The sequence below is a fragment of the Cygnus olor genome, chromosome 15 (genome assembly GCF_009769625.2).
Source record: "Cygnus olor isolate bCygOlo1 chromosome 15, bCygOlo1.pri.v2, whole genome shotgun sequence".
NCBI classification, from domain to species: Eukaryota; Metazoa; Chordata; class Aves; order Anseriformes; family Anatidae; genus Cygnus; species Cygnus olor.
In genome coordinates this window covers 946,753-970,641 of record NC_049183.1, presented here as the reverse complement: position 1 = coordinate 970,641, position 23,889 = coordinate 946,753, and the positions used below count along the sequence as shown (strand labels likewise).

The 23,889-nt window shown below is 44.0% G+C and overlaps 1 protein-coding gene and 1 long non-coding RNA gene across 4 annotated transcripts in view; one reads left to right on the top strand and one right to left on the bottom strand.

The window, feature by feature from the left end:
- Window positions 1-87: 87 nt before the first annotated feature.
- On the bottom strand, window positions 88-22,867 carry EMP2 (epithelial membrane protein 2). Of its 2 annotated transcripts, XM_040574681.1 has the most exons (6): window positions 22,586-22,764; window positions 9,554-9,882; window positions 4,907-5,018; window positions 2,437-2,530; window positions 940-1,086; window positions 88-383 (listed from the first exon to the last, which is right to left on the bottom strand). In XM_040574681.1, exons 3-6 carry the CDS (start codon window positions 4,982-4,984, stop codon window positions 199-201), a joined length of 504 nt encoding a protein of 167 aa, XP_040430615.1. In that variant the 5' UTR covers window positions 4,985-5,018; window positions 9,554-9,882; window positions 22,586-22,764; the 3' UTR covers window positions 88-198. The 2 variants fall into 2 exon arrangements, with proteins under 2 accessions (XP_040430615.1, XP_040430614.1); XM_040574680.1 differs by lacking the exon at window positions 9,554-9,882 and having other exon boundaries at window positions 22,586-22,867.
- Window positions 22,868-22,926: 59 nt separating this feature from the next.
- Window positions 22,927-23,889, top strand: part of LOC121078453 — an 87,291-nt gene continuing 86,328 nt past the window's right edge. For both annotated transcript variants that reach the window (XR_005824571.1, XR_005824572.1), the window contains exons 1-2: window positions 22,927-23,063; window positions 23,741-23,805. This is a non-coding gene — a long non-coding RNA (uncharacterized LOC121078453). The remainder of the gene's footprint in view (window positions 23,064-23,740; window positions 23,806-23,889) is intronic.

Below are 23,889 nucleotides of genomic sequence, written 5' to 3'. Positions count from 1 at the left end.
TGCTCAGCCCCCTGACCTGTTGGTGCCAGGCATTCCATTAAACCTGCCATTTTTTTGTATTCTGTTTCATATCAAGAACACAGTACATTTTTAGAGAAACAATACCTTTACTACAAAACCATGTAAATGATTATATACATAATGGTTATTGGAATTTGGTTTTGTACTGTAGTGACAGAAATAACTAGCTGCTGACATTTATTTACGCTTCCTTAATATTAGGTACATAATGCCGCTGATCAGAGTAAAGGCAAATGCAATCCAGGCTAAGACGAAGGAATAGCCATATTGGCCTTCAGAAACTTCAGGGATATATTCATTGCTCTTGTGCAGTTCTTCATGCCTATCTGTATAAATGGAAGCTGCAATCATAACACACAGACCTAGAGGAGAAATAAAACAGCAAAATTTAGTAACCTTGAACACTGTCAATATGCATAATAACTATTCACTGACTTCCATCAGTGTCCTTTTCTGCAAACACTTATTTTCCATTCTCAAACTAAAGTGGGAGCATTTCAGGACACATTTTCAGTTTCTTTGGCAGGGACTAAATGTGAAGTGCTGTTGTGTATTCATGTCATTTGCAAAGAACACAAAATGATTCTAAACATCTGGATAGTTTTAAGGACTAACAAAAATGAAGGAAGAACCTGCCTATAACAATTGCAGAGTTATTCAATTTTATCAGGATGTTCAGAATCTTAGATATCTTCCCTTCAAAATTTAAATGACTTCTGAGCGGTGATATTATCCTTGTTTTAACTGACTAAATAGTACAGAATGGAGCAGTTCCATTTTTAAACAAATATGCAGAATATATGACCTGCAGAGCCCTACAGATTTCTCATGCAGCTCATTCTTTTTGAAGCCTTTTTCCCTTTCCCTTCCCTACTTTCATGTAATCGTTAAGTTCACAAGTGTTGAAAAATCACTCACATGACAGGAGCTGGATAATAGAGGTTAACACAAATCTTTCTCCTTGCTTTAGACGGAAGAGTTGAAGAATGAAAACCAGAAATGCCACGCAACAGAAAATAGTAGAGAGGATCATGGAGGCCTGAACAGCCTGAATTGATTGATACTCTGCAAAAACAAAAGCAGCCTTGGTTAAAAACACAGTCTCTCTCTTTGCCTACAACTGCGATGAGCAGAGGCGCAGAGCTATGTTCTCTAAACAGGAGTTCAACACATATAGCAAATCAGGTGGGCATGTGTTGCCTAGGAGGGCCCTTCTCTGCTTTCCTGGTATTAATACAGCCAGTGGATTAAAGACTTAAAAGCTTTTTATAAATCTCAATAAAACACCAGAGAGACTAATTCTCACATACCGCATCCTTCGCTACCCTCTATATGCTAAAAACACAGTGGAAGTGCCAGGTGTCCAAGATGACTTACAGCTACAGAACCAGGCCTCTCACCAGAGCTGGAGACAGCTCTATTCCATAAGAAGTATGCAGACGTGAGAGCTACTCTCAGCACAAAAGATTCCTTACAGGTTTTTGCTCCTGCCAATCATCCTTTATAACTAGGAGCTAAAGTGACCAATAAAGTTTTAACTACATGCAGCTAGTTTATGTAACTTGGCTGCAATGATATGGACAAGCCAAACTGCAGAGATAAGCTGCTTGTAGCACCTCCGCTTTAGCATAGCTATGCTGCAGTCAGCATGTCTGTGAACAGCAGACATACCTCAGCTACATTTAATCTACCTAGTTCTGGTACCTAATTTCAATGAATGCATAGTAATACAGACATCAAACCTACCCCAAGCATGGGGTAATTCACGTTACTTTAGATAGGCCTGTGCATAGCAGGATTGTCTCACTGCAGTATGGATATGCCCTAAGCCAATTTGACATTCAGGCAGCCAAGTTACTTTAAGGCTACATGGCTCTTCATCTACTTCATTAATATACACAAAGACTGAAAAGTGTGGGAATGCAGCAAACGTAGCACTTGAGAATAAAAAAATATTTATTTTGGTGAAGTAGGGTAAGTTAGGCTGTGCTATGTGTTAATTTATCTTTGTTAAAACTTCAGATTATGGTCTTAGTTTTCTCCCATCCCTGTAAAGCAGCCAGTACTCTTTTATGTTCTTCTTTCAAAGCTAAAGTTCAGTTCTGAGAGGCAAATTCTATCACTGCAGAGCCACTTTCAGATGACTTCACTGTTTTTACCTGATCTAGTATTTTAAGAGTACTTTGGCACTCATTCACAATTGTGTTTACTCTCTTGCACTGGGCTACCCTTTCTTCTGTTTTCCTCTTACAGAAACTGTTGCAATAGTTGGTTTTTCCAAAAAGCCGCTATTAAAGATTTTAGAAAACAGAAGCAGTTAGCATATGCAATTTTTTGAACAAATGTATTACTTTGCAGTGATTTTACCAATCTTCCACTAATGGAACTGAGATATACACATGCAGAAATACTCACCTCTGAACTGATCAGTTATAGCTCTGCAGGTGCTAGTGTTTGTGGTACACATTCTCCAGACATCTGTAGAAAAATTATCTCCTACCCACCAGGCCTGCAAAATAAAAGCAAAGGGCTCTTACACAAAAATAAATGAATAAATAAAAATTAGGGGCGTGGGGGGAAATGTTACAAAACAAAAAACCCTCCCTCCTTAGTTATCCTAGTGGCTCCTGATCAGATGCATCAACTGGAACAATGTTCATTTTGCTATTTAACCATTCAAACTAAATTTCAATTCTAATGTGCTTAAAAGCATTCATACAGGCTAGGTCTCAAGAAAGCGAGGGCAAGAAAGGTGTTACTCTTCTGTATCTTTAGATGGGAGGGGAAGCCAACAGCTTCAGGAGTTAGAAAATAAGTTTGTGTTCCCAGTAAAGAACTGAAAGCTTCAGTGCCCCTGTTTGAGACCTGGATTTGGGGAGTAACAAGCAGAGAAAAGGTATCAGAGGTCTTTCTACATGTTTCCTGATAAATTTGATGCTGAGTCATCTACTGACCAAGAAACTAAAGGCTGCATCAGTTGCTACCTGTTTGAACATGAGGAATTTAAAGCCAGACAATTCAGGCAACTTTGAGCTTTCCATATTTATTTATTAGGTATTTTGGAATAAAGAGTATTTCCTTATTTATGTATCATTTTCATTTTAGAGCTGTGTAGGTAAAAAAAAAAAAAAAAAGGAAGAAAAAGATGGCAATCCTGAAGCACAAGGGATTTTCTATGTTTGGACAGAAATCTTGGATGTTTGGTGACTGCTCACTCCTTAAGATATCTAGACAAGGATGCTTTGTTCATCCGTAATACCCTGTTTGGGATGCACAGCTCTTTAAAGGGTTGAGAAATAGCAGGGTAATACACAGGTGAAACACAAGCCCTCTTTATAAATTTTCTGGTTCCTGGCACTGACACGAGCTAATCTCAACTTAATGTAGCTGTGCTGGCAATGTGCAAATGCAGTCCATAGACTATGGCATCTGACTGGCAGTGACAAATTAAGATCTCCCTGTGGTATTTCTGGTTTGGTGTTTTAACATTTAATGCAAAATAGAACTACGGTGACTGAACAGATTTTTACGGTAGCCTGGGAAATGCTGCAAGCACTCCACACAAGTGGCATTTCCTCAGGAAATCCATTCCAGTTCCGATAGCTACCCAGGCCTTTGTTTTGACTAGATTTGGAAAAATATGACTTTTAAATATGACTCCTGGTAGCATCTGCTGCTTATGCAGACATTCCAGAAACCTCACAGAATACCATGCAGCTTAGCAAACAATACACTAATAAAGACACTAGTGTATTATGACAGCAGCCACATGTGTCATAGTAACACAATTACTGGCTTTAGGAAAAACCATTACTTTCTCTAGATGTACTAAGCCATTTTTATTTTTTCTCAGTCCAAGTGATTGATTTTAGTCCAATATATTCATATATGATTTTTTCAGCTTTGAATGCTTTTTAATCCTTTCAAAATGATTTTCATGACAAGATAAAACCTGTGAAGGTGATATAATGTAATAGCAGGTAGTTACACAGTTTAAGTTTGCAGTTGTTTAAAAGTAGTTAATGACACAAAGCAGAGTGCATGGGTTTGTATTTCTATAACAATTTTTGTTGTTGTTATTGTTGTTTTGTTTTTTTAATGTAGCAGACCTCAACTAAGAATAATTCACTTGTCCACTGTCCTAGCTTTCTAAATATTCAAAGGAGCAGGTTAAGACGACCTGGTTTTAGTGCTCAGTTAATGACCTACTTCAATGTACCCAATCAACCACCTGACTGAAAAATAACATCTCAGTCTGTACAATTTTGCAATACAAAGTTGTGGCTAATACATCATTTTACTTAGAGCATAGTGTCTGGAAAGACTGGGATTCAAACCAGCTTCAGTGAGTAAGGTAAAGTATTTCAAGCAGACAATTTTTTTGTCAAGCATTCACTGAATCTCTTAAAGAAAGAAAGACTCCAGTGCACCGTTAAGAGGACCAATCATTGTGCTTTAGAAAGAGGTCATTGAGATTGAGAGCTAGATATAAATATTGGAAGATAAATTCTTTCTGGTCACAAAAATAAAAAGGAAATTTGAAAAGAAAGCTGCATGATTCAAAAACTTTGTGCTGAAATTGCTTCACGTGGATAGAGACAGTTAAATTCATGTCTGAAATTATCCTCATCTGAGGCTGGTTTGAAGAAAAGCAGCCACCTCTTTAGTTAGTTGTATGATTTTAAGTGTTACACAAGAACAAACCTCGGGAATAGATTTTTTTTTTTCTTATACATGATGTTGTTCTTCTACCAGGTTGGTGGAAGACTTCTAAGATTCAAAACATACCTAGAAAATAACCTGAAATTCTGTAAGTAAGAGTACATGGTATAAAGCAAAGAAAAACCTGGGTGTCTGAAGGACAAAGAGAAGAAATGACACGTACATTGTCAATAGTTGAGATGAACAGCAGTGCTGCTGAGGTTATGTGAAACACAATAATGAAAGCCAGAAGAATCAACATCCTTGAGCTGAGGAGACTTCAGTCCAAGATAAATCTGTTTAAAAAAAAAAAAAAAAAAAGAGCATAGATGATCATTCTTTAAAAGCTGTTAACTGCTCAACCTGTCATTACACTATTTCGCAGTGACTATGAGTGGTCAAGGTCATCACGAGTGTGTTTGATGCTGTTAAAGAGTTCAGAACATCATAGGCAGTTCAGCTCCAGAGCACACATTCCGTCTCCAGAGGCACAAGATTTCACTTAATCAGTCTTTACATCAGCATTATAGCTTTCGGTTTGTTACCTGTGAAAAGTAGCCAGCACCACTGGTGTTAAGATGAAGCTCAACTTGAAGTGAAGCCAAGAGGTGTATTTTGTAACATGCCAGTGAGGTGGCTGCAGTGAGTAAACAGAGAAGTCTCTGCAAGCTTCTCCAGCAAGGGTATAAAACACTCCTTCATGTTGACTTTTAGAGAAGTACTTTTCCAACTATGAATCATAGAATCATAGAATCACAGAATATCCCGAGTTGGAAGGGACCCATAAGGATCATCAAGTCCAACTCCTGGCACCGCACAGGTCTGCCCAAAAGTTTAGACCATGTGACTAAGTGCACAGTCCAATCTCTTCTTAAATTCAGACAGGCTTGGTGCCGTGACTACTTCCCTGGGGAGCCTGTTCCAGTGTGCGACCACCCTCTCGGTGAAGAACCTCTTCCTGATGTCCAGCCTAAACTTCCCCTGCCTCAGCTTCACACCGTTCCCACGGGTCCTGTCACTGGTGATAACAGAGAATAGGTCACCTGCCTCTCCACTCCCTCTCGCGAGGAAGTTGTATACTGCAATGAGGTCCCCCCTCAGCCTCCTCTTCTCCAGGCTGAACAGGCCCAGTGACCTCAGCTGCTCCTCATACCTCTTACCCTCTAAGCCCTTCACCATCTTCGTCGCCCTCCTCTGGACACTCTCCCAACAGTTTAATGTCCTTCTTGTACTGTGGTGCCCAGAACTGCACACGGTACTCGAGGTGAGGCCGCACCAGCGCAGAGTAGAGCAGGACAATCACTTCCCTCGACTGACTAGCAATGCCGTGCTTGATGCACCCCAGGATACGGTTGGCCCTCCTGGCTGCCAGGGCACACTGCTGGCTCATATTCAACTTGCTGTCAACCACAACCCCCAGATCCCTCTCTGCGGGGCTGCTCTCCAGCGTCTCGTCGCCCAGTCTGTACGTATAGCCAGGGTTGCCCCATCCCAGGTGCAGGACCCGGCACTTGCCTTTGTTAAACTTCACGTGGTTGGTGATCGCCCAGCTCTCCAATCTGTCCAGGTCTCTCTGCAAGGCCTTTCCACCCTCATCCCAGTCCACAACTCCTCCAAGTTTGGTGTCGTTGGCAAATTTGCTCAAAACACCTTCTAGTCCTACATCCAAATCATTTATAAAGACATTGAAGAGGACTGGCCCTAAAATGGAGCCTTGAGGGACCCCACTAGTGACCATCTGCCAGCCAGATGTGGCCCCATTTACCACAACCCTCTGAGCCCTGCCCGTCAGCCAATTGCTCACCCATCGTATGATGGTTTTGTTTAGCTGTATGCTGGACATTTTGTCCAGTAGGATCCTATGGGAAACCATGTCAAAAGCTTTGCTGAAGTCCAAAAAGATCACATCAGCTGGTTTCCCTTGATCGACTAGATGGGTGATCTTATCATAAAAGGAAATCAAATTTGTTAGGCAGGACCTACCCCTCATGAACCCATGTTGGCTGGGACCGACGACTGCATTGTCCCCCAGGTGCGCCTCAATAACTTCAAGGATCATCTTCTCCAAAATTTTACCAGGCACTGACGTGAGACTGACAGGCCTGTAATTGCTAGGGTCTTCTTTCTTACCCTTCTTGAAAACTGGCACAACATTTGCCAGCTTCCAGTCTATTGGGACCTCTCCAGATTCCCAAGATCATTGAAAAATAATTGAGAGAGGTCCCGCGATGACGTCTGCCAGCTCTTTAAGCACCCTGGGATGGATCCCATCCGGACCCATGGACTTGTATGGATCCAGGTGGAGCAGCAAATCCCGCACACGTTCAGGGTCGGTTGGGAGTTTGTCATTCCCACCGTCATGGTCCTCCAGCTCAGGGTACCCTGTGCCCGAAGCCCATCATCTGCGTTGAAGACAGAGGCGAAGAAGGCATTAAACGTCTCTGCTTTGCCTATGTCACTGTCTGTGAGGACACCCTCCCCATCTAGTAGCGGACCTATGTTTTCTTTGGTTCTCCTTTTTCTGTTCACATATCTAAAAAAATCTTTTTTATTGTCTCCCACAGACATGGCCAGCTTCAACTCTAGTTGGGCTTTGGCCACACGAATTTTCTCCCTACAAACACGAACAGCATCCCTATATTCCTTCATCGTCACCCGACCCTCCTTCCAGCAGCCGTACACTTTCTTTTTTGCCTAAGCTCCAGTAGAAGATCCCTGGTCAGCCAGGCCGGCCTTCTGCCCCGCTTGCCTGACTTCCGATATTTTGGAATCGCCTGATCTTGAGCTTTTAGGAGGCAGTGCTTAAAGATGGACCAGCACTGATGGACACCAGCGCCTTCAAAAGCAGTTTCCCAGGGGACCTTGCTGACTAATTCCCTGAGCAGCCTGAAGTCTGCTTTCCCCACATCCAGGGCTGAAGTTTTGGTGGCTGTTTTCCTTCTGTCACCATAAATTCTAAACTCAACCACTTCATGGTCACTATGACCGAGATGGCCGCCAATTGCCACGTCTCCCACAAGACCCTCTCTGTTCTCCAGCAACAGATCTAGGAGGGCGCCTTTCCTAGTTGGCTCACTTAGCACCTGCACCAAGAAGTTATCATCTAGGTGCTTTATGAACCTCCTGGACTTGCTCGTGTCAGCCGTGTGGTGATCCCAGTTGACGTCTGGCAAGTTAAAATCCCCCATTAGGACGAGGGGAGTCGATCTCGAGGCATCTCTTAGTTCTGCAAAGAATAATTCATCAGCGTTGTCGTCCTGGCCAGGTGGTCTGTAATAGACTCCCACAATGACATCCCCTTTATTTGTTCGTCCCTTAATCCTTACCCAGAGGCTCTCAACTTTGCCATCGCCGACTTGAAGTTCCACACAGTCCAGCCCATTCTTCACATACATCGCCACCCCACCACCTCGCCTACCCTGCCTGTCCCTCCTGAAGAGCCTGTAACCATCTATTGCAACACACCAGCCACAGGACTCATCCCACCAGGTTTCGCTTATGCCAAGGATGTCGTAGCTGTGGGACTGGGCCAAGACTTCCAGCTCATCCATTTTATTCCTCATACTGCGTGCGTTGGCCTCATTTTCATTTGATGCCAGAATTTCACTGGCTTTAGTAAGGTCCTGTTTCGACCATGCTTTCAAAGTAGGAAGAACTGCAGATTTCAATAGGATGCTGGTAGAACAAAATTAAGTGTGTCAAAAACTACCTCCTACGCGTAGGAACAGCTGTGTTGTACCTTAGGCTTCACACAGTATGTATGTCCTTTGTTCATACAGTCACAAGTTTTACCCACTGGTGAATGACTTAGGGCTACCATTTTCTCCAATAAATTGCTCGGACAGATATAGCAGAATAAATCAGTTAGCAGCATAACAATCCAGTTAGTTATTTCATGTTCAGTAACTTAATACTCTCTCTAGTGCCCCTATTATCTTCTTACCTTATATAGCCCATTTCACATCTCAAATGAAAAAAATAAATAAATCTTAGGCACAAGGGAACTTTTTTTGACATGGAATCCCCAGGAAATCTATGGACAGATAACAAATAGTTATGGCAAACTAGTTATTGACAGATAAGAATATGCAACTGCTCGGCATATCCGTTATCTTTTTCTTATTGTATACAAATTCTTAACAATTATCATATGCAATATTCTACAAAGAATCCCCAGTCTTGCAGATATTTTCTTTGTATTTAATGTGTACCATCTGTGGCACTATCTGCATGTTATCACTCATCAGTACATTAATGTCTGTTTCTCCACTTCCTTAGCTTTTGAAATTTTCTTGTATGTCAAATGATCGTATCCATGCAACACACTAAATATGCAGAAGAAAAGGCAGTAATTTTAGGACTTTTTTTTTCATGTCTAACCCTCTCTCCCCTACTGCCGTGTGCTACACTCACAAACTACACGTACTGCAAGTAATGCAGATGGAGAATTTAACCAAATAAAAGGACTACTTTGACAGCATTTTTGAAGAGAATAGCAGCTCCACAGGCACTCTCATCAGTCCAAAATACAACTACTCTGCAAAACTTTAACAAAAAGATAACAGACGGCATATAAACACGCTAAATACAGACTAGAAGTTCCAGACTAATCCTTCAGCCTCTGCACTGCAGGATAGCGCTTCGCTGCAGCACCGCGTTTTAACGAGCAAAAAGCCAAACAATGTTAAAGAGCTTTTGAGAAAATGATCCAAGAAGTTTACTTCTATATCTAATTTGAATGACTGCATTGGAAAGCCATGTCAAATCCTAAAACAAGGGAAGCAGCTAGTCAAATTTTTACTCCTTCCAACTTTCTCCCTGTTAAACTTGCCTTTTCAGCCACAACAAGAACCAGAAGTGGTAACTTCCTCCAAAGAGCTGATTCCACCACATGACTCAAGATCTTCTGAATCTACCAGCCGCATTCTGCTTCTAGAAATGTCATTCATGGCTCTCTACCGAGCCTTTCTTGAATGAAAGGAAGGAAGAAGGAAAGGAAGATATTTTGTGGTTTTGTATAATGCCACATCAAAATATTTTCATTGTAAAATGTACCAGTCTTCACACAGCACTCTCTTGTCTTGTGGTTAGTTTTTTTCCAGAGTTTCATTTGTTGCACAGATGGTATCTAAGCAGACAATAATGCAACAGTCATCTGCCCTATAAGGAGAGAGAATCAAATTGCACTCTATTATTTTAAGGTTAACAATATATCTTATTACGTGATGTGTCATGAATTAAGAGAGACAGAGAAAATGTAACCTAATTAAAACCAGTCTTCCAAAATCAAGACTTACCAGCCCAGAAAAAAATCCACTTAATTTCGATCAACTGAATGTTTTTGTTTTACTGCTTTCAGCCATAAACAGAAGTGTTTCAAACAGGATGGATAAACATGTATGGGTGATGAGAAGACAGTGTATGTTTCTCCCAAATAAAGAAAAGATTAAATGAAAGAGCATTTAGTTTTGTTTTCACAAAATAAACCACAAAGACCAGTAAGAGTAGTTTCATGCTTCTCTTCTGAATAACCTTCCTAACAGCCATTTTTAGACACTTCCTCCTGGCTTGCTGGCCAGGCTCCTTTCATGAGCTGCTACAACTGCCCAGCACACAGCGCGACAGCAACCGCACGCAGATACAGGTATTAAATCCCCCTGGGGGAAGAAAGGAGACAGACCAACTCCAGGTCGTTCATACCAAGGCAAGATAACCACTGCTTGCTCCCAGGAGAGCAGAGGAAGACCTGCAGATTTCAATCTCTCCTTTTCTCCTGTGATGCAGCTGGTGCTGATGCAGGAGCTCCTACAGTATCCACATCCCGAGGATGAAAAGACTGCTCTCGAGGCAGAAAAGACTTCACCTCTCAGCCCATTAGCAACCAGTTCTACTTCAGCCCAGACAAAGCTGGGATTTAAAAGTTTATTTTGGATATTCAAGATTCTTCTACTCTCTAAGTAAGAAGCTCTTCCTCCCCTGGTACTCTGACAGCAGCCTGCCTGGGTACCTCTCCTAGAAGCAGGCAGCTCCTTTCCTCTCTTGTGAGCTGGCAAATGATGTCTTTAGGTTTTTGCATGGAGAATTTCGGAGAACACTGTTTGTATTTGCATTCAGAATTCTTAGTGTTTTAATTATTCATTGCTATCAAAATGCTCTGGTAGCATCCCAGTCTGCACACTAGCTGTAGTCCTCTCCGCTTCTTATTCACTGCTAACTGTTCCTCAAAGGTTCTCTTCAGGCTCACAATTGTTTCCAGCTTTTAGCAGCAGCCTGAATGCCTGCCAAAGTGAATGCCTGCCAAAGCTTGCCAAGCCAGCATCGTGCCACCTGGCAGCGAAATCAACATCTGCTTTTTACCTCCCTCTCTCAAAATGGAGAGTACCTGCAGGAACAGATCAGCTTGCTCTGCTGTTTAACTTGGCTCAGTTCTGCTCAGCAGAACCACCAGCAGTTCAGGTTAGATTAAAACCCTACCTTTTACATTTAATATATGCAGTCAGGAAAAGTGGTTACTAATGAGAACAGAAAACACATTTTTTAAATCCCAGTGCTCTAGCACCTCATAGTATTACATATAAACAAGAATCTACCAACAACTATATTGAGAAGATGCATATAAACGATCAGACTTTTCAAACAAAATTTTGGTATCGATGTGTGATGTGATAGAGGATTCTGGAGTATTTTTTTCATTTCCTTTTTTTGCAGACATGGAAGCACTGCCCTACCTACCACTGCTAGTGCATGCTGCTATGAAAAGGCTTCTTGCTCTGCCAGGATTCTTACTCTTAAATTGCTCATCTTTCCTGTTTCAGTTGCTTGATTATAGGTAAGAGTATTTGTGTTGATCAAAAGCTTTCTGGGTAGAATCACCCGTACTTTCTATCATTTGAAGTGATATGCATGATGCTCTCTAGTCAAGGTATTTCTAATTTTTAAGTACACTGCCTTGAGGCATGGACAGAGACTGGGATGATGCAAAAGATATTATTCATATTTCCCCAAATTGGTTTCAATTATTTTAATAGTTTCTACACAAACACAAAAAAGCTTTTTGGACCCACTACAGATGTCTTTTAATAGAGGCGATGGAGCCACTCTTCACAGACATGCACAACAAAAGGACTAGAGGCAACAGTCGCAAGTTACAACAAGGAATAATCCAATCGTGAAAAATGCTTTAACATATTCAATAAGCATGATCAAGTACTGGAACTGAGCCCAAGAGTCTGGGGGTTCTCCATTCTTGGACATCTTTGTAAGTTGACTGAAGCAAGGCCCAGAGCATCCTGAGCCAACCCCATGCCTGGAGCAGGGCTCCGGACTGGAGACCTCCAGAGGCGCCTCCAGCTCTGCTCTCCTGCCACTCTGCAGCTATTTCAGGACACCCTGTACTGCATCACTGGAGGAAAGTCCAGCAAAGCTGTGAGAACAGAGAGCTTAAAATATGACTTACTTCATCGCAGTTGATATTAAAAAGAGATGCTGGGATTGTGCTAAGAGTTACGTTGGATGACAATATGAATTCTTCAGTTGCAAGACTCAGCATTTAATACCACTTCACAAAGTATGTGGTAACACCAAATGTACAGGTCCGGCTGAGTTAAAAGTACATCCTACCATTGAATCCAGGAAGAGTAAGTTAGGAGAATCCTACTGAACACATCCAGATTTGCTGTGGCAATAAGGTTTCCCACAAATGCTGTTATGTTGCGGGACACTTGCATAAAACACATTGAAAACAGAAGGCCAGTTATATTAACAAACATTTTTCTCAATTAGTACAAAAGAACTGTTCCTGGGTAATACTCTAGTGCTGCCTGATTTTGCGCAGGGAGGATAAATGCAGCAGTTGGAGTTATCTTTATTTTTTTCAGTAATACAGTAGTATTGGAAGCAGTAATTTCCACTTTCAGTATTAGAGCATGATGTGCGTTACAAGAGGTGGCTAAGGGCCTTCAAGACATGCAGAGGCAAGTTCATTTTTACAAGATAAAACAATACAACACTCACAGAACTACATGGCATTAAAAAAAAAGGCATCAAGTCCATGCTTCCCAACGTTTCTGTGTAGTAAGCAAACAAGTTACAAAACTGGCTTGCCTCTCTATGTCAAGCTCCACCCCTACATCTCCAAAAAAAGCTTCATTTTATCTCTAAGATAAACTTTATCTTTAATGTCCAGCAGTACAAAGAGGCATGCCTATTTGAATTTCTTCTGCTGTTTAGTACAGCAAGCAAGCAAAAAGGAAAGCTCTGCCTTGGCCAGCTCAGCAGAAGGTTAATCGCTACTTTCCAGTTCAGATGTGATCTCCACAAGCCATGCCTTCATTTCATCCCATGCGGTTCCATTTTGCCACCAGGCTATTTCTCATGTTTGTGCATCCTTGGCTTTTGCAACCAGAGAAGCATGTACATCGTACGGTCTGTTTATCCCATGCTCATGTGCATTGAGAAGACCAGAGCTTCTCCCACCACACTGTCTCCTGCTCCCACTTCCTAAGATGACTTCTTTGTCTCATCTTCACCTGAGCCCCCACGTGGAGAAAATCTGGAAGCAGCCAGGCCCTGCACGTAGCAGGGCGAGCACCCACAGCACAGCTCCTGCTCGGCGCAGACGGCAGCTGGGCGCGCAGACTGCCGGTCGCCCACGGCGGGCGTGCTGAACAGACACACCCCAGCGAAGGGGCCGGGGATCCTGCTGAACAGGTCAGCGTACTGCAGCCTTCTGAGCCGAGATTCCTCCTCGTAACCAGCACAGCAGGTCTTTGGGCTGTCAGTAAGGATTCGATTCGGCTGAACTTTCTCGAGGTCACCACTGTAAAACCGAATCAAAGCGAGCCTCTTTAATTAGCAATTCTTCTGCCCCTCGGTGCTATAATTAAGACTGTATTTGTGAAGCTAGAAGGAAAAGGTTGTATGCTGGTCGCATGAGAAGCTTGTCATCTTGTGATGCATCATAAGACGTTTGGATTTACATGATAAGCATTTCATTCTGCTCCGAGTTCTTGCCACATCCCATGGCGTCTCATGACACAGACACAACTCAGGAGTCAGCGCATGTTGTGCCTGTACCGTTGTCTCTAAACATCCATAATATTCCCTGGTTTACAAGGAATGGAGGGACACGGTAAACTTTTTCACTTTTTTTTTTTTCTTTTACCAAATACAAAGGGTTCTGTTTTTCTTGTGTGGTTCTCCAAACTGGAACCAAAAGTGAAGTAACTTCAGAGAGCAAACCTATCAAAAGCTTTGAGGGTTTCAACAGTTCTCTAATGCCTAAATATCAAAAAACATAAAAGACAAGAAATTCAGGAAATTTAACACCAAGAGGACAATTATACCAGTTGAAACAACTCACCCCAATTTCATTACTTCTGCCCAAGTTAATTTAACAAATGGGAACACCAACATTACAAGCTACAATTTACTGAGTGACATTCCTTAAAACAAGGCAAATAATCCTCAAACTCATACTTCCTTTATACACTTCGTCCTTTCAATATTCTCCAAGCCAACCAACACATAAGACTGGGTACCACAGCATGGTTTTAATGCTCAATTCTCTGCTAACAAGCTTTTTTTCCAGTTAATTTCTTTGTTATGCAGGAGGTGCCACCAGCCTCCTGCAGCCACCTTTCCTCGCCACCGCTATGCGGTTACCTGCTGGTAAACCACTTATATAAACTCCAGTCACACCTACTGCTTGCTCTTGCCAGCTGCTTTTTCATTCAAGTGATACTGGATTAAAACCTCCTTGAGATGCCTAGAATATCATTTCCTTAATTCTTCTAATACCAGTTACACCTCTATTTTCAACCTTTAGTGGCGTATGAAATACTGGTGGCCCATGACTGTATCACTCTGGCCGTATTCACCGTCTGTGGTAGTATCTATACATTAATTCATCATTTGAATAATTCTCGTTGGATCATTTGTCTAACACAAAACTAACACTGCATGTAGATTTACTGCATGTAAAGACTCTGCTGCTGGTAATCCCTGAAAAACACGTTGATAGCTCTCTGGTGCATGAAGTGAGCTGCTACTGTTAGAGCGCACAGATGTACAACCTGCAAAGAAAAATTTGTTTTCTCATTTGTTAAAGTCTTATTTGTAAGTGTAATTCAGCAGCTAAAAATACAGGTTTACCAGCAAATGTGGCAGTCTCTCCATTTGTGCTCATATTCTGTTCTCAGGGAATTGAAGATATTGTAGAACTAGGCAGATGCAAACTTTTAAAATCTAAAAAGATTCAGAATGCTTATTTTTATATTAATCCCCTTAGGTCCATGCACTGAAGGTTTGTATGTAATTTGTAACTTGTATGTACGCTCTCGGATACATCTGAACTCTGGCTCTGTAGATAGTGTCCCATACAGTTAGGACAGGAAAGCGTATTTTTTCCAGTAGTAGGTAGTAAAATGGGTTACTTGACTTAAAGGACCCTTACACATCCAGCTACTATTCAAAGTCCTTCATCACAAAGCAAGGAAACCAGAAGGAAATGAAACAATGTTCCCTATATACAGTCACTGCTGTTATGTTAAAAAAAAAAAAAAAAAAAGGAAAAGAAATCAATACCACAAAAACTGAATTCACAACATTTTTTTAGGGTTTGTTCTCTTTGGACTAGAATATTGGTCTGTTTGACTCAATGGCAAAAAATGAAAATAGGATATTCTCCAGATCTATATTTTTGGAGCTCTTGCAGCAGGCTATCTTAAAACCCATCAATCTCAGCAGCTAAGAGAGTCAGCTTGTTGGATTTTACAGTGAAGTACGGGGGCTTGGAGACAAACTGGCACGATACGGTGTGACCTGGTTTTTATCCAACTTCTTTCAGGAAGTCTTGCCTTGAAACCAACGCCCTGAGGCCTGCAGTTTGCGTGCACCAAGGTGAATGTAAATGTGCACCTACGGCTTAATAAAACCTTTTGTTATGGCAGTTGGATGTTTGTCCATCATACGGGACTGCCTGAAGAACAGTAAACTTACAGTGAATAACCTCATGTTCTTGGCCTACTGATGACCTACGTGTGAGGGGACCCTGAAGCACCATTTCAGCTCTATATGAAACTATTTCATGCTAAATCTTAGCTCCTCCTCAGAAACCCCACTACCAAAGGCAGGACAGACCGTGTTTACCAGTCTGCCAGTGAGGCCTGGCAGATCTTCCCTGGACTTCCTCCACTCTCAACACATCCTCCTCATCAGATCTGCGCTATTAAACCAGAACTCTGAGGTCTGGGAAATTATAACCCTGCTATCCCATACCTTTCCAATCAAAAACAAGAAAAAAACTGCAGCGAAACTGGCTATCTAGCTGCTAGCTACTGAGAACCAAAGAAATTGATGTTTCTTATTCCTTAGGAATGCTTTTAATAAAGCTTTGACCTAGGGATGCCAGTGCTGCTGCCACTTCTGTAACTCTGACGGTCATTTATTTGCAAACAAGTTCAGACCGGGTTTAGACTTGCCCTACCACTCCTTTCACTGTGGCCTTGCTGCATGCACTACAAAGTCGCTCTGCCATGGAGCCTTTGTGGGAAGAGCAAAAGAAAACAGGCAGGGCCTATGGGAAAACACCAGCACAATGCCCTGCCACGGTGTGGGGAAGTGGCACCCACAGGGAGAAGGAGCCTTTCGACATCTTAACCTGAAAAAGTCTCGAGCTTAAAAGACTCAAAATAGATGTATTCAAATGCTCCAGCAAGAGCTGGAAGAGAAGTGTCCCAGCCACCATGTGCTGAGAAGACAACTTAGCGGGTAAAAATCTGCAATTACAGAAGCCAGCTATCTATACCAGGTGGACAGATCCACAAACCAGCACCTTCCTCATAAGTCAATCAAAAAATTGATTGAAAAGAATACGTTCTTCTTTTTCCCTAAAGCCATCATGTACCTGCACTTTTACAACAGATAATCCTAATCTCAGACTTAACCTGTCCAACACAAAGCACACTGGTGTAGGGTATGTGGCTGTAACACCTGGAAGGGTTACAATTCCCCTCTCATTCCCATTGTGTGGCTGTTGCTTGTGCCCTCCACCACCTGCTCATCCGCCTTCAGTTTAAATAGTCACATGCCTTTAGAAAAATGCTAACTTTTTTAATGAAAGATGCCCCATGGCAGCATTCTGTTCAAGAGATCCATTCTCAAGAGGCAAAAATTGAGAAAATCCAGCAGTAATTTCAAAGAAGGAACTGCCAGTATACTATATGTTTGGGTCTCTTGCAACACATGCATGTTTTCTCTTTCACAGAGCCATCGAAAAAACACTACTAAATATCTTTAAGTGTGTATGTGTAGAGCTTAATTGTATACTTACAAATTTGGAAAACACACACACACACACACCCCATTTCAGGCATTAAATACAGCCTTTCTGTTCAGCCAGTTTGGTCAAAGTTGTGCACCAGACACCACTTCAGTATAAACAAAATTGTGGCATACATTATAAACCTCTTAACAATGAAGCTGGTCTAAAAGTACTACAGGCTAGTTCTCCTAAGCTAAACAAGACAAGAACTTCTCGTTCTGGCTTGTTCATCTCCAAAGACAAAGACAGACTGGCGATGCACTTGCTTGCAGGTCAAGGCAGACATACAGAAGGAAAAAGAACCATGTAACCTAAAGATGAGAATAAATGGCTATAAATCAGGTGTGAGCACATTCAGGATGGAAATTATAACTCTCAGAGCTCTCAGGTTCTTGGAACAACATTATAATTACCACAGCAATAAAAAAATAAATAAATAGAAGAGCTGCCTTCGCAAACAGGGATTATGTGATGGAGTGGGAATTAGCTGGGGAGTAAGGCTGCTGACCCGAGAGGTCCCTCCAGTTGAGTACACCTGTGAAATTTGTCCCAACAGCCTGGTTTGGGTCTCCATATTTTCTGCAACATGCTTTAGCAGGATACACATGGCCTTGGCACTGCTGGATTCCCTCCTTTCCTTCAAAGACTTCAGGTGCTGCTGGGTGCAAAGCCAAGCATAGATCTGTTCGGTGGAGTAACACAGGACGCGACCGTGGGACCAACAATATGCAAGCGGCTTTAAGACAGGATTCATTTCTCAGGTGGGTGGTAAAGCTGCAAAGAGCAAGGCCTGTACCTCTTCCTGAAGGTGCTACACCAGCCCCTGCTGCCTCCCAGCACTGGCAGCTCTGGTGCGGGGCCGCAGAACTCACTGCAGGCTGCTGGCACCGTCCTGCCGCAGGCCCAGAGGCTGAGCACACGGCCACCTGCAGCTGGGACAGGGACACGGACCGGGTGCTCCAGCGAGCTACTGAGCTGTGGGAAGCTGCCTGGGAACCTGTTCCTGCAGCAAGTAACTGAACTGAGGTGTGGCTGGGCCTCACCCCTGCTCGAGACACTGCGTGGCCACGTTTCAGTGCTGAGGCTGTCCCCACTCACTGCCTCATCGGGGCAGGGAGGGACAGACCACATGTAACGCCAGACCTTTTTTCATCAGGTTGACAGCTTAAATGTGTCATCTGTCTGATCTAATTAAAAAAAAATTAAAGAAAAAAGAAAGTAGAAAATGAGAAAAAAGAGAAAAAAGAGAAAGGCAAACAAACAAAACCCACACCTGCAGCGTTAATTCCAGAATTAACAAAGTTATGTGATCAGATCTCAGAAACTAGGCTCTACTGACTATAGACTTCTGCTTATCCAAAGATTAATCCAGATACAACAGAACAGCTCAAGTGATTTATGTTGTTCCACCTAATTAACCAACAAACAAAGGCAGAAAAGGTCTGTTTTTCCAGATTGAAAGCAATGTGTTTAATTCAGTAGAAATGAAAGCTGATATTGTTTTAACTTTGGCAGATGCTCTATGGAAATTGCTAGCAATTAAATGTGTTACATTCACTGTTGTAAAATTTTCAAACTGCTTGTTTTGATTTGGCTCTGACTAGCACCGTATTGGGAAATTTGGGTTTTTGTTATTTCAGAGTTTACACATCATCTATCAGGAGTGTGAAAATAACATCTCTATTGACTGTAGAACAGTTGGCTATAAAATGGAAAGCAAACTCTTCCCCCACTACTACTATTTTGTCTCACAGCAACACCGTGGCATAGGACTGGATTTAATACTCAACCCAGCAATCCACTTTCTGAACACCATTTTTAGGTGCTAGTTTGTAACTGTTGCAATGGAAAGGGAAGCTTCAAGATCACCACGTGAACATCAGCAGGACTTCTAATACCATTTTCGCTGCAGAGCTGCACGGCTCTGTGGCAGCAGAGCCCAGCCACCTCCTGCCCCAACAGCGATCCACCCCACGGCCCCCTGCGCCGGGCGGGCTGCCTTTACATGCCTGGCTTGGTTCTGTGTTTGAGTTACGCTGCCGGTTTATAGCTTCCACGGACTGAGGGCTGCCAGCCTTAGAGGCCAGGTGAGCCCGAAAACCGCAGAGCTCAGCAGCAGCACCAGGGACTTCTGCCTGGAAGAAGGGCATGCGTCCCCTTCTGTGCCTGCACTGGGCGCCCAAGGGAGCGCTCAGACTGCCCACCTCTGCTGTCTGCACCCTGTGCAGTTCCAGACAAGGCGTAGCGTTTAAGAACCAGAGAAGTAAACCACAAATATATATCCTATAGCCATCTCCAAAGGGTGCTTGAGTCAGTCCACTTTCTGCTCAACCTACAGACTCCTGTGAATGTCTCTATACAGCCAGAGGGTTGTATTTTAAGGTCACGCCCAAATTATGAGGCTTCATCTGGCATGCACATACCATCATTAAACCTGCCCATGAAACTTCACAGGCAAAATAAAAAGGTGTAATTACATTTTCCCTATTTGGTGAAGAAATAATAATTCCTTTGATGGATGAATTCAGGCCATCAGGCTTTCTCTTGAATCCCACCCAGCAAGATCTATTTTCTAAAAACTGAGATGCTTATCTTCCTGATGAAGTCATGAGCATCACCTGATATAGTGAGATATATGCTACAAAATTATCTCCTCTCTAAAATAGTAAAGCTTTCAACAAAGACAGTAAATACCAAGACCACACCACAAAGATCACTGGTTTGCTTTGAGCATCCCAAAACCAAACAAAACCTAACAAACATTGAACAGCTCCAACAGCTCCATGAATGGAATTCCTTAGCACCGTGGCTTATGTTTCCCCTGCTTTCCCTCTGAGACCAATGTGATTTCAATAAAAGATGTGCATTCCTTTCTACTTTCAAATTTGGCTGTGTTGAAATATCGCATGGATTTTATATATAAAGTGTTTGGTACACTTCAGAGTAAATCTCTTTCTTATTAGTTCCTGTATAAAACAGTCCCTTTTCCTGCTGGATCTTCTTCCAACAGGAATGTGGCAGTAGGACCTGGAAAGAACATCATCTGCTGGCTAGCAATATAAAAACCTTGTCCCCAGCGACCTACTTATCTCTAATTAAAAGCATTCTTGTAGTGATTTATGTGGTGGTGTCATGTCTTACATGACGTTCAAGACACAAATAGAACACAAAGTCTAAGTGCAAAACCAGAATATGCACAAACCAGAGAAGTGAAAAAGAAAGAGTCTCCTTGTGCTGCCATACCTCTCATTTTTAAATGGACAGGGAAACAGCATTATGAAAGGAGACGGACTACAACTAATATATTTAGCAAACACAGAGGAAGTCCTCTAAATCCTCTAAATATCAATACGGGACTCATCAGCACAACATTCTTCTAATCATTGTAGGAACTTCAAAGCCAAGATGGTTAACAACCTTAAGACAAACAACACCACAAAATAAAAGGCATGAAAATGGAAGTGACAGAAAGATACAAAACAACTGGGAAGCAAGAAATACTAATAAATCAAGGGACGATCAATCATTAACCAGCAGTGGTTATAAGATGAAGCTGAAGATGTTCTTTTAAGCAGTGTTGGCCAGAAACAGTAACTATGGCATCTGAGAATAGCAACAGAGCTCGTCTGAGAACATGAAGGCCGAGTGCAGCCGTCAGTCTTGACCTGCTCTGTCTGTTGAACAACTTCCATTATTAGCAAGGCTTTAAATCTGTGTAAGCACATAGCATACACTGTTTTTCCTCACTGGCAGATCCACAACATAACCAACACTGTTTGGGTGTTTATGACAGAATTCCTTCCAGAGACCACAAATAAAGCATACACCACCAGTAGTGTCTTGTCTACTGGCATTGTCTTGTTTTTATTTGAAATTATATCAAGAGACTGTTTTCTTTCCTGAAGGAGTATGCTAACACGAAACCAATCATCTTGTGAGAGATTTCATGGTATTAATGCATTTCACTCATTTCACACTTAATGTTGACGGCTAACCAGTTAGCAGAATAATTCCTGGTTTCCTCAAAATCAGCCTAGCCTGGCCTGGCTGGGTATGCGGCTTACTTGATAAAATCTACATCAGCCATGCAGCTGACGTGACAAAACCTGTACGCATCTTTATTCAGCACGGAGGAGGAACCTTCCTCCAGGTATCCATTCTCCAGCTTGATTTTACAAGTTCACAATGGGATGCAGAAGGCGCCTCAGGTTTCTCCCCGCGCTGAACCACCTGCGTGGGTTACTGCCTGCCCAGCTCTGCAGCCACCTGCCATCCGTCCCGGCAGCCCTTTTCCTGAACTGCCCAACACTGCCTGGGCAGCAAAGCTTCCAAAATTCAAGTCAGAGAGCAGGTCCAGATGGAAGTGTCATTACAGGGTATTTTTTATTTGACAGCAAAAATATCTGCTCAGGCAGGCAAGAAGGCTTACTTTACATAGCTAACATACCAGCACTGGATGTAAGGAGTCTGAAAGTAAGGGAAGAGAAAGTGCTGCTTTTTCTTTTTTGATGGAGACTAGCCAACCCTAGCTGTTTATTTCTAAAACTCCTAAAGAACTCTAAGAAAATGTGATTTTACACATCAAAATGTGCAGATTACAGCTATCCCGTGGGTTTCTCCACACACCTCTATCAAGTCAGATACTTCTATGATGCTCAACTGCAGTAATTACTCATCATTTCCAAAGTATTCTCAGGTGCTGGGAAAAGCAAAGCAAAGCAAAACAAAACACACACACCACCTCCCTGCACCATGTGAACAAAGCATTTGTGCCAAGAATTTAACGGAGCGGCCGAGCGGCAGGTTTCTTGGTGGCAGCAGGCTCTCATCAAGCCCTGGGGAAGTCAAGGAAAGGCGAGCTGTGCAGTATTCATCCCAGAGATGTCCAAACAAGGAGCTGGCCTCTCAGACTGAATACCCAGCGCCGCGAGCAGCCCGCACTGCTGAAGCTGAATGGCCCCTCCGGTACCTGGCACGTTAACGTCCCAGGTGTCAGCCGGGCATCATAGCTGTAGAAAGCACCAACGGGACAGGCAGAATGGCTTTTTGGACCTGTAGCTCGACTCAAGTGGAAAAACGCCTAGTGCTGGCAAAAATGCCATAAACCGAAATCTGCACTGAATTATATATAAATGTGTTTTCCTTCCACTAGAGGGGGTGAGCTGCCAAAAACAATCAAATCTTATCGTAGTGCACGCAAACTCCACTCAAATCCCATCAACAACGACGGAAAAAAAAAAAGAAAAAAAAAAAAAAAAGGAGCGGAGGAGAGAGACGGCGAACTTCGGGAGGCCCGGCCCGGCCCCACACAGCCCCACGGAGGGCGGCCAGGGAGAGCTCCGTGTCCGGGACGGAGGGGGGCAGCGTAGTAAACAACCCCCCAGATTATATTTTTGTATTTTTATCGCGGTTTCTTCCTCTCCCCGGCTGCAAAGCGTCTCCCCCCTTCCCTCACACACCACACCACTCCGTCCCGTCCCGTCCCGTCCCGGTGCCGGGCCCCAGCCCCTGTCACCCCCCGCCCGGCCCGGCCCTACTCACTGCCGGGGGCCGGCGGCGGCTCTCCGCCCGGGTGCAACCGTCTGGCGGCGGCGGCGGCTGCTCCCGCCCTCCCTCCTGCAGAAATGATGTCAGACGCGGGCTGGGTGTGGAAAGAAAATAATTTTCAAAAGTGCCCCTCGGCCGCCTGCGAAGGCAGAGGTGTCTCCGTGCGTGTGTGTGTGCGCCCCGGGAGGGAGGGACGGGGCGAGCACGGCAGAAACTTTTCCCCGCCCGTTTCCACTCCGCCGCCCCCTGCGGCCGTGGCAGTGCCGTGAGTGCGGGGCTCCGCCGCCCCCGCTCGGCAGAAGGGGAAGGGGTGCCTGGGGGAGGCTGTGGCAGCCCGCCGAGGGCGGGCAGGGAGCGGGATGCACGCCCGTCGAGGCGGGACGGGCCGCCCGGGAGAGCCGCGCTCTGCCCGCTGCCCGTCACTGAAGGACGGCGCAGTACCTGCCAGGCTCCGCGGCGAGCGCTTTCAATGGTAGCAGCGAGGATGGACGGCGCGGGGGGCGCCCACTGGGGCTTGTGTGCGGGAAAGGGAGCCCCCCGGGGGGGGACATGGCGGGGCGGCCGGGAGGCGCCATTTCGCGCGGCGGCCCGCCGCGGTAACGCGCCTCCTCAGCGCCGCCGCCCCGCAGAGGCGCCGGGGGCCGGCAGTCCTGCGGCCGGCGGCTGTTCGTCAGGAGGCCGCCCGTTCCTCCTCCCGGCCGGGCTCAGTGCGAAAAGCCCCGGGACCGGGGGAGCCGGCAGGCTGAGCCGCTGAGGGAGTGAAGGAGCGGCCCGAGGCCGACCGGAGCGAGAGTCATGTTAAGGCAAAGCCTGCTTCACGGAGAGCGTATCTCCGCTGAAGCTGAGAAGATAGAAGTCATCTTTTTCGTTGGAGAGAAAAAAACTTGACTGAAGAGCTGAGGCTGTGTTCAGAAAGCCGGCTCCGGGCACCTCGGGTGAGCCCCGGTGGTAACCGCGCACACCTGACGAGCTCTCCTGAGGAGATTCGCTTCACGCCGTCACCACTAACGGGAGTCAGTAATGACCCGTGTCCATTTGCAGCTTAGTTTTCACAAAATACACGACAAAATAGACAAAATAACGACTGTTGCCAGCCGGGCGATGCTACTCACAAACAGAAGACTAATTCAACTTTTGGTTGCCTTGCAGATTTCAGTGTTGGTACAGCCACTTTGCTTGCTCAGAGGGCTAAAAGGTCTCATCTGCTGTTCAAAGTAAGTTCTTATCACTGCTTAAAGTTGTCTCCTCAAGTCTTTACACATACAGTAGCTATACTGTTGAGCAAAACATGCTGTTAT